Source organism: Camelina sativa, chromosome 4 (assembly GCF_030686135.1).
Source record: "Camelina sativa cultivar CO46 ecotype springtype chromosome 4, ASM3068613v1".
NCBI classification, from domain to species: Eukaryota; Viridiplantae; Streptophyta; class Magnoliopsida; order Brassicales; family Brassicaceae; genus Camelina; species Camelina sativa.
The window spans coordinates 21,438,558-21,449,221 of record NC_141883.1 but is presented as its reverse complement, the minus strand read 5'-3'; the positions used below and the strand labels follow the sequence as shown (position 1 = coordinate 21,449,221).

At 33.4% G+C, this 10,664-nt stretch overlaps 1 protein-coding gene across 1 annotated transcript; it reads left to right on the top strand.

Annotated features, from left to right (window-relative positions):
• Positions 1–4,748: 4,748 nt before the first annotated feature.
• Positions 4,749–6,922, top strand: LOC104780885 (uncharacterized). Its single transcript, XM_010505425.3, has 6 exons — positions 4,749–5,034; positions 5,307–5,536; positions 5,615–5,873; positions 5,950–6,129; positions 6,209–6,364; positions 6,458–6,922. The coding sequence occupies exons 1-6, from the start codon at positions 5,005–5,007 to the stop codon at positions 6,623–6,625; spliced, it is 1,023 nt and encodes a 340-aa protein (XP_010503727.2). The 5' UTR covers positions 4,749–5,004; the 3' UTR covers positions 6,626–6,922.
• Positions 6,923–10,664: the final 3,742 nt, after the last annotated feature.

Below are 10,664 nucleotides of genomic sequence, written 5' to 3'. Positions count from 1 at the left end.
AGAAATGGTACAGACCATGTTGTTTCTCATCAGCAAAATTGGACCAAGGAGTGAAAGAGAGAGAAGTTAAAGGATGCACTTATTGGGCTAATTCAAGAGATTATGGGCAAGGAGAGCATAGAAAATTCTATTGGGGATGTTGTCTATCAAGTACAGCCCACTTTGAGCCTAATTCAAGTCCAAGAAAACCCAAAATAATCACTTTATTTTGTGGTCAAAGAGGGATGACGAAAATGGAGTTCAACTCACCTAGGGAAGGACACCTTGGGAAAGAAAACTTCAAGTCTTGGGTCTTCATTCAACTATCTATATTTAATGTCTTTTAGTTTCAAAAATAATCAATACTTGGCTTTGTTACCAAGTTTCTTATCAATATATAAACTCATGTAATCTCATTTGAGAATCAATCAATCAATTTCCTTTTCATTTTATGAGTTTATCTCTTTGTTCTTTGTTTAGAACATTTCTTTGTTTCTTGGTGTGTAATATCCAATTAACAGCCTCCTCTTGCTGGACTAGTGTGTCATATCTAGCAGCCATTAGAGTTGGGAATATCAGCAGCCTTCCGCAACTGCTGTGCGACCCCTCAATCTATCAAATCTCCCTTGTTGCACCTTGCACCTTGGCGAGTTTCTATCCTTTCTAATCCGGCTGAGTAATCCTCGAATTTTGGGCATATCAAGTGGTATTAGAGCCACTCAACCGGTACTTGTCTGTTCATCTTCTCATCTATCTATTTTTTTAATCTTCTATCTTTTTCTTTCTTTCATCGAAATCTATTCATCTTCTTTCAAAAAAAACAAAAAAACAAAACAGAAAAAAAAAAAAAAGAGAAAAGAGAAAAAAAAAAAACAAGAAAAAAAAGAAAAAAATAAATAATAAAAAAAGGGAAAAAAACAAAAAAAAAAGAGAAAAAAAAAGAAAGAAAAGAAAATGTGTAATGATCGTCGAGAACGTGGGATCATCGAAGACGGAGGGCTTGGGATTCCAAATCTACAATTTCAAGAACTTATGGGAGAGATGCGAATGTTGAGATGAATGCCATATACAAGAGGTTGGATGAAGTTCAAGCGGAGGCACAACCGAGACGACCACAAATGTTGCATCATAGAAGAGAAATAGATCAACCTAGAGTAGCAAGGGCTGATGATTATTACAGTAGTCAATCCTCAAGAGGGAGCCACTTGAGACCAAGAAGTGCTAGAGAAGCAAGAGGAAGAGTGGATGATAACATAGGTATTTTGAAGTTGAAGATTCCTACCTTTCAAGGCAAGAATGACCCAGATTCATATCTAGAGTGGGAGAAAAAGATTGATTCAATTTTTAGTTGTCAAAACTATTGCGAGATGAAGAAGGTACAATTTGCAGCCTCTGGATTTTGTGATCATGCTATTACTTGGTGGGATCAGTTGGTGATAAGCAGGAGGAGAAATGGAGAACACCCCATTGAGACTTGGGCAGAATTAAAGTCTATGTTGAGAAAGCGATTTGTTCCCCACCATCACCATCGTGGTTCAAATCATATTCTAAGGAGGACTTCTAGACCAATTGATGGAGTGTCTACTGTCACGCCAAGTTACCAACGAGAAAAGACGTCTCTTGTTTCTAAGGAAGAGAAAGTTGTATTTGATTTGTTACCATCACCAAAGGAGCACAAGGAGTTGCTAGTTCAGGATAATCAGTTGAAAATAACAAATTCAACGAGTGAGAAAACGGAAGCCGTGGAACCAAAGCAGAAAGAGATCAGAAAATATCAAAGTGAGGAAGCTACAAAGGATGGCATGATTATCAACAACCTTGGCAGTATGGATGATTCACCTAATGCACCAACAAAGAGAGAAAAATCAACGGCACACTTCTGGTCAAGTAAAACGGAGCAAGTTTTGGATCTTGAAGGAAAAAAGAAAGGTCTCACGGAAAGGGGTGCATTTCTGCTTCATGGTATGCAATATGGACTCATATATTCTCTCAAAGAGAAGCCACTAGAATCACTTCAACACTCTCCAATCCATGGCCGTACAGTTTCGAGGATGAAACTTTTTCAAGAGGAGGGGTATGATATGATCATGAGACCATCCAAGAAGATCCTTGAGCCTTGTTCAATACGAACAAAGTTGAAGATCAATTCTTCCAGCCAAACAACCATTTGCGATACATTCCATTTGCCAAAGGAGGTTAATCTAGTTGTTCACTTGAAGAGTTTTAGGTCCAACTGGTTTAAGAGCTTCCAGAATTATGTATGGCAACCAAGTGTTGTTTCTACTAAGCCAAAAGTGAAGAAATAGTACAGCCCATGTTGTTTCTCATCAGCAAAATTGGACCAAGGAGTGAAATAGAGAGAGGAGTTCAAGGATGCACTTATTGGGCTAATTCAAGAGATTATGGGCAAGGAAAGCATAGTAAATTCTATTAGGGATGTTGTCTATCAAGTCCAGCCCACTTTGAGCCTAATTCAAGTCCAAGAAAGCCCAAACTAATCACTTTATTTTGTGGTCAAAGAGGGATGACGAAAATGGAGTTCAACTCACCTTGGGAAAGAAAACTTCAAGTCTTGGGTCTTCATTCAACTATCTATATTTAATGTCTTTTAGTTTCAAAAATAATCAATACTTGGCTTTGTTACCAAGTTTCTTATCACTATATAAACTCATGTAATTTCATTTGAGAATCAATTAATCAATTTCCTTTTCATTTTATGAGTTTATCTCTTTGTTCTTTGTTTAGAATATTTCTTTGTTTTTTGGTGTGTAATATCCAAGTAACAGCCTCCTCTTGCTGGACTAGTGTGTCATATCTAGCAACCATTGGAGTTGGGAATATCAGCAGCCTTCCGCAACTGCTGTGTGACCCCTCAATCCATCAAATCTCCTTGATTGTAGCTTCATCTAGTATCATGAGGTCTGTTTCTAAAAGTTTGAAGAACTATGTGCCTATGCCCATGAACCATTTCCTGTTGGCAAGAAGCCCTCCAACTGTTTCCCCCGTGGAACACTTTTCTACAAGCTTGAATGCGTTATACGCTAGAGCCGATCTTTGGTTGAGGATCTCGTGAAACCTGGCTTTAAAGACGAATCCACATTGGTTCCAATAGACTTCTCAAATATTGTAAAATTTGTTTAAGTTGAAAATCCTTTTGATAAGCTCATGGAGCTTTTATCCTTATGTTGTTTTGCTTATGTTAGATCTTGTTGTAAGAACTCACCTCTTTTTGAGGATCTAGCTTAATTGAAAGCATTTGTTTGATAAAAAAAAAATAATAAATAATTACTAATGGATCTGTTTTTTGGGTTAAAATGTTATATGGACTATTTATCATGTATTAGGTATGTGTGCAATAAATATCGACCGTCGACGCATATCCCTCAGGCTAAAATTAGGATTGCTCAAATAAGGCTTTACCATCAATGGACGACCGTCTCAAACTGCGTCAAACCCGGTACGTTATACTATTTTGTACTACCAAACTTTTTACTCCGATTAAGTTTTTCATTTTAACTCAATTACATAGTATATCGTATAGACCAAAGATTCGGTTTGATAAGCCGACCAGTTTATAAACATAACGTACGGTGTCGGTAGCTCGAACTCTTGTGTATCATTGTATTTTCTATAAGTTTTTTTATTTTGTCACATATGCGTTTGTATTTCTAGTGGTTTCTAGAATTATAGTACTATGAAAAATGTATTCTCTTTTAATAATAACTATATAATTTAGCAAAAAGATTGAATATACTTCATCGCTGTTTTAGGATCTTTCAAAGAAAAATTTAGTATTGCAAAAGTATTGCAACTATTCTTTTTACTATATATCTTGATTAACACTTCCAAACTAACAACATTAATTAAAAGTATATTTGAAAGAAAACTTCAAAAGTCTCTTTCCTTCTCATCCCGCTTCAGAAATTTAAAGTCTTTTTGCTCACAAGACTCGTTCATCAATGTATAAAATAATATTAACATCAATTATAAACTAAATGATCAAATAAAGATAAAGAGGTAGACGAAAAATGGACATAATAACATCCGCTTAACAAAGGGTTATTAAATAAAGACAAAGGGTAATTATTTGAATTGATTATGTGCCTAAACAATGTTTATTTAAGTTTAATACTACAAAAAATCACCATGGAAGAATTATTAGTCATTATTAATCTTTAGTGTAAAGTATCATCATCAGTTCATCACTACTAGTATTGATGAACAGAGCAAAAGTGTACGATTCAGAACAGACTGTCGCGCGTGACACAGTGGCTCTTTCACTTTAATTTAAAATTTTATTCATCAAATTTTTTTTTAAAAATAATAATCAAAAAACATAATTAACCTTAAACTTGTGATAGTCAACTTCTAAGTTTCTAATTAAAACTTAGTAATATAGCAACTTACGTAATGATACCAAATGGGAAATATATTAAACAAATTCGCCAACATTCGGAAACAAGGAAGTTAATAAATACTTGGATGATATTTTATAATTTTTTCTTGTAACACTGTAAAGTTTTATCAATTAATACTAGTAAATTGTAAATTTCAAAAATCATTAAATGAAAATTTAAAAGTTTGATCAATTACTATTGATTAACAATTATAAAAATATGTTATTGTAAATAAATAATACACTTAGCTAAAAATTAAATATTTTTTTATTAATTTATGTGAAAATTCTAAAAGATAATGATAGAGATTAGGAGATTTTTTTTTTTTTTTTGTAAATTAGCCTCTTAATTTCTAGATTTTTAATTAATAGGAAAAAAGACAGTAGCCATGTTTTAATGACAATGGCTCTGCTTTCCAGGTTTGTTAGTAATATTATTACAAAATCTTTGCTCAGACCCCAACTTGACTCTTTTGGGTTTAGCTTCTAGCTTCTTCTTCTTCTTCTTAGATTCTCTGTAGCTGAACTAGATTCATGAATCCATCAACTCGTCTCTGTATCTTAAAGGCAGTTTAAAGGCCTCTGTTTAGTTGTACTTACTCTGTTTTTATAAGCTCCGTGACACATCAATGGCGGAGTTCATCTGTTTATTCGGAAAGGTTCCTTTTTTAATCTCTCCTTCACATATCTCTTTGTGATTATGCTTCTGGGTATCTCTGCATGTATGTTATATCTACGAATCTACCCAAAAAATCTGTTTTTTTTTTTGGATTCAATGATTTAGTACCGACTCTTGCCTGATAAATTGAACCAAGATGTGTTGTTTCTATGATTCCGATTAAGGAAGGAAGAAGATTCACTTTGATTTTAGGGTTTAGATATCTCAATTAAAGACTCTTTGATTTTGAGATGTTTTTTGGTTTGTAAACAGGACAGTGCAGCGATTGTTATAAAGCAACCCAAGAAATCACCATTGTTCTTAAGGATGATAGTTTTGGTGTTCGCTATGGTTTGTGGTCTGTACATTTGCTCCGTTTGCTTAAAACAGTTCGGTTATGTCAATCTCCAAAGCTCACAACTTGTGCAAACTAGTCCTATTGATTCTCACTCGTTACGCTTTGTTACTCGGATTCATTACCCAAAGCCACAGACTTTTAATAGGTAAGAGTGTTATTATTTCTTGTTCTTCTTGTCCATGTGTCTTTTGCTTATTGAAATCTTGGTTTTGTCTTGAACCAGAGATGAATGTGGGCATAATCCGGTGAGGTACTTTGCGATATTGTCAATGCAGAGATCAGGAAGCGGTTGGTTTGAAACATTGTTGAATAGTCATAACAATGTGAGTTCTAACGGAGAGATCTTCTCGGTTTTGGATCGGAGGAAAAACATTACTTCGATCATTCAGACGCTTGATAGAGTTTATAATCTTGATTGGTTTACGAGTGCTTCAAAGAACGAATGCTCTGCTGCTATTGGATTCAAATGGATGCTTAACCAGGTATAATAAACAACAAATCTTGAATCGTTACCACGCCAATTACTATCGGTAGTCCTTGATCCCGAATCCGTTGCAGGGTTTGATGGTTAACCATAAAGAAATAGTAGATTACTTTAACAGAAGAGGTGTCTCGGCGATATTTCTATTCAGAAGGAATCCTTTAAGAAGAATGGTTTCTGTGTTAGCAAATTCTTATGACCGTTATGCTAAGCTGTTGAATGGGACTCATAAGTCTCATGTTCATTCTCCTGAAGAGGTCTGTTTTATATTATGTATTATGTTTTGCATACAAATGTTTGGTGTTTTTCGGATTCTTGATTTCGATTCCACTGCAGGCAGATGCACTTTCTAGGTATAAGCCGGTGATCAACTCAACATCTTTGATCCACGACTTACAAGAAACAGAGAATTCAGCTGCAAAGGCGTTGGAATATTTCAATACCACTCGTCATATCGTTGTCTTCTACGAAGATCTCATAACAAATCAAACGGTAACGTTTCAAAACAGTCTTAAAGTTGTTATCTTTTGCTAAACACTCAACACCACTCAAAAGTTTGTGTGCTTTTTGGGGTTTTGGATGCAGACATTGAAACAAGTTCAAGAGTTTTTGAACATTCCTGTGAAGGATTTGTCAAGCAGACAGGTGAAGATACACAGAGGAGATTTGTCAGATCACATAAAGAACTGGGAAGATATAAACAAGACATTGAACGGGACCGAGTACGAGAAATATCTACGAGCAGATTATTAGTGTTTTTTAGCTTTCTTAGGGACTTTTTCTACTAAAGGGTTTGCAAAATGCAAAAAAGGGTCTGATGTTTGAAGCTTTCTACTTGTTAGGTTCTTCTTCTTCTTCTGCTCAACTACTTTGTTGAGCTTTTCTTTTTAGAACAGATATGATTTTGTTTCGTCTTCTTTAATCTTCTCATTGGTTGTATAGGGACTGGAAAATGTAGTTGCTTCTTTTTTATGCTTCTTTTTTAGATGTCAATTAAGTTGCTCTGTGACAGTTGATTTTGAGGTACATTACATACACATATGTTTTGTTTTTGGACTTTTTAATTTCACTATTTTCATAGATGAAATGGGCCTTGAGAATAGGCCCAAAAAGACCATTTGGATTCCCGTTTTCTGCTTTGGAATATTCAGTTTTTGACCATGGACATATTCGAGTTCTTGTGACCTTCACATGATTCATGTTTGTTTTTCTCTCATCGACATTTTTTTTTACTTGTAAAGTGTAGTGGAGAATTAAATTGTTTCACGAGTAGTAGTTTACATAATACTAACATTCATCTAACAGTTGTAAATATAACACAGAAACAAGGGTAACATTTACTACTAGCTAGGGTAAACTCGAACTTTTCTTTTGTTTGGTAAATAACTTATTGAGTTACATGGTTTCACGTGAGTTTAATGATGCACTATTCTATTCCATATCACGCAATTTTATACGACTATGTACTACCTTATGTACATATTCATTGATATGTGAGTGATACTAATAGATGTTACATTATTTAATCAAAGAACACAATTATGCACAACTGCAAATGGTATTTTGGCTAAACCGTATTAGAAGCTAAAGTTGCTTTTACTATTTTGCTATCAAAACTATAGTTTAGTTACCTATACATGTCTACCTAACTATCCTTAAAAATAAGTGGTTGTTTTTTTGGGCATACTTATAGGGTCTTTTATTCCGTAATTACTATCATCTTCTTTAGTTTTATGAGAAAATAGTATATCACTGAAAACTAAGGTTGTACACTTTGTACGACTAATCAAATCAGAGAGAATAATATCTCAGCTTTCATTATAAAGATTCACTTTGGCCCTTTGGGTCAGGAAGTAACTAAAGAAGCTTCGAAATAGTGTTATTAATTGAAAAAGATGCCTATAACATACCAAAAAAAGGAAAAGGTAAGAGTGAATGTCTCTGAACCGCTAAAAACTTGAGACGGACCAACTTTGAGGTTGGAAAGGTGAGACTGAAACAGCCTTACAAATCTATGATCGTGACTTGTGATTCCTTATAAATTGATTCGTTCTGTGATGTTTAATATTGGAATAACGACCTTTTTCTATGAATAATATGTAATGCGACAGTTCATAAATTAGGCAATATTATTATATACTTTCTTTTATATTTAAACTAATCGACTAGAATTCGAAAAGAAAACAAAGAGTATATACCAGTTGAAAATGCTTAAAGTAAGCACAATCATTATGTTCTCAACATGGGTTCTCATAATTAACTAATGAAGAGAGTTAATTAATTCCACCTTATATCTCTTTAGGTTCTTACACCTTCCAAATCACATTATATATTAACTATCTCGTTGATAATTAAAGAGAACCCTAGACTTCGAAACCTCCTAGAGTCCTAGGACAATAACACGTACGCGTGATTTCAAATTGTTCTTTCTATTTCTTTCGACTTCCTCGCATGCATAGAGGATTCTTCATCTTAATTTTTTTTTTCATTTTCTTTTTTCATAAACTTCTCAAATTCACGCTTTAACAAACAACATGTAAAATCTACGACTCGTTTTTCTATTATTTCAAGTAACTCTTGTGGAAATCGTGAATTATGTATACTTTTGATATCTTCACATATATAAAATACCCCCGACATGTACAATGTCAAGTTTGTGTTTTTTTTCTTTCTTTCTTTCTTGTGTGACTAAACTGTTTCTCGTCGCTTGCGTGAAATAAATGTCAAGTTTGTGTATGCATATCATTTTAATAAAGAGGTAGAGAAGTTGATTAATCGTGGAAATTATATGATCAAGTCTGAAATATTTTAGAGTTACGACGACTAAATTTAAAATCAAGGGTGATTAATCACCAAGAGAAAACGCATTATTGTGTTGCCAAAATTCTCTCTTTTCTTTAGAAAAGAAGAACAACTTGTACAATACATACATTGTATTGTATAAAATATAAATAGAAGCCTGGGGTGGCGGAGGCTACGGTAGGTCCCTTATTGGAAAAACTTCCCTGTGTGCAGGAGCCAACCAAATTAAAGAGCTTTCTTTCACTTTTCAACAAGTCCATTCACTGATGTCAAAACAAAAAGAAAAGAAAAACATGTCCATCCACTATTTTGTTACTTTTATAATCCCTTTCCGTAGTATCAAGTGTATGTGTATATATATGCATGCGCATTGTTCAACCAATATTGCACTTCTTCGATTTCCAAACTAAAGAGTTCTAATGGTTACAGTGGCTGAAACAGGCAAATTATCGTTTGTATGCTAACTCAATTTTTATTTATAGTATGTAATATACATCAAGAAAAATAGAAAAAAGATGTCGTAAACCGAATAGTCTACAGCTAGCCTGTTCCAAAAATGAAACAGTCTTGTCCACTTATAGTTTAATTTGCTCCGTTTACAACATTCATTCAAGATATAATATACATACAATTAATTTCGCTTCATCATTCACATGTTACAAAAGCGGTTAGCAAATGGGTATTATATAATACAAAAAAAAAAAAAAAAAAAAAATCGAACCGATTCGGTAAAAGATAAAATTCGAACTGATATAATACAATCTGCTTAGATTTGTTTTTGTCAATTGCCTGAAAAATGCTAAGGGTTGAGGAGATTGACAAGAAATAGGCATAGGAATCAAATTTGAGATTTGATGTCTAGTAAGAATATTCTATTATGTTCGAATTTCTAACAGTCAATGGCAATCATATCGATTCTTTTGTTTGCCAACACGGTAATTATATTGATTAAACTCTTAAACTAAACTAATATGATATTATGTCCTACATATGAAAAAGGGTTTAATTAGGTGAAGACCAAAAAAAATAAGTGAGTGGTGAGTGACGCGTAGGGACCATATAGTGGTTTTGTTGATGGTGATGGAGCCTTTGACATTATTCTAGTGAATCTATTGACTACTTTCACTTTTCTATATTTTGGTTTAATTATTCCCTCTTTTGATTTGTGTGTTTTTTTTGTCACTATTATTTTATTTGGAATGGTATATTCTTTGAAGCATGGCGGCGTTGTCGGACACTTGCGAGTTGGCAAGGAAACTAATAACATCCACAAACATACACCAAGTCAATAAGATGGTTCTTATATAGCGATTCTCGTCCCCTCACCTGAAGACTGGTATCGAATTTTTAAGCTAGTCTAACATTTAGTTCATGAGATTCAAAACCAGAAGCACCTTTTTTCTTTTCTTCATCTCCTATGATCCTATACCATTCCAGCAGTTATAGTGACCAATATTTTTTTTACGATGTATATATATATATACCATTTAGCAGTCTAACATTATGCAAAATACAATATATATATGCTATTTTAAAGGACAACTCAACTTACAATGTTTGAAACTTTCCGAAAACTTTAATGACGAGAGTGATTCGAAATATATTTTTTTCATATATTCTATAGATTTGTGTTCTAAGTACAGTATTATGATTGAACATTAATGACGAGAGTGATTCGAAATCAACAAAAAAAAATAAGGGTATCAATCTCTAAAATTCAAGACTATCGTTTAACTTTGAAATCTTTTCATACAACAACAAGATATTGATGGTATAGCCAACCTTTTCCATGGGGTACGTAGTGGAAGATCTCTATATTTGTGACTGAGATCATCTTCTTATGCGTATTATGTAAAAAGTATTATATATAAATAGAAATCTCAACATTATGCAATATATATATATATATATATATATATATATATAGTCAACCATGATTAGAATCCTATTTAGTATTTTTACATTTCACATTCGACTTTTAAAAGAAGAG

Excerpts from the sequence above, each read along its gene's own strand:
- LOC104780885 (XM_010505425.3), top strand. The coding sequence starts at position 5,005 with ATGGCGGAGTTCATCTGTTTATTCGGAAAG. Across the intron at positions 5,874-5,949 it reads TCAAATGGATGCTTAACCAG|GGTTTGATGGTTAACCATAA; the intron begins GTATAATAAACA and ends AATCCGTTGCAG. Across the intron at positions 6,130-6,208 it reads ATGTTCATTCTCCTGAAGAG|GCAGATGCACTTTCTAGGTA; the intron begins GTCTGTTTTATA and ends ATTCCACTGCAG.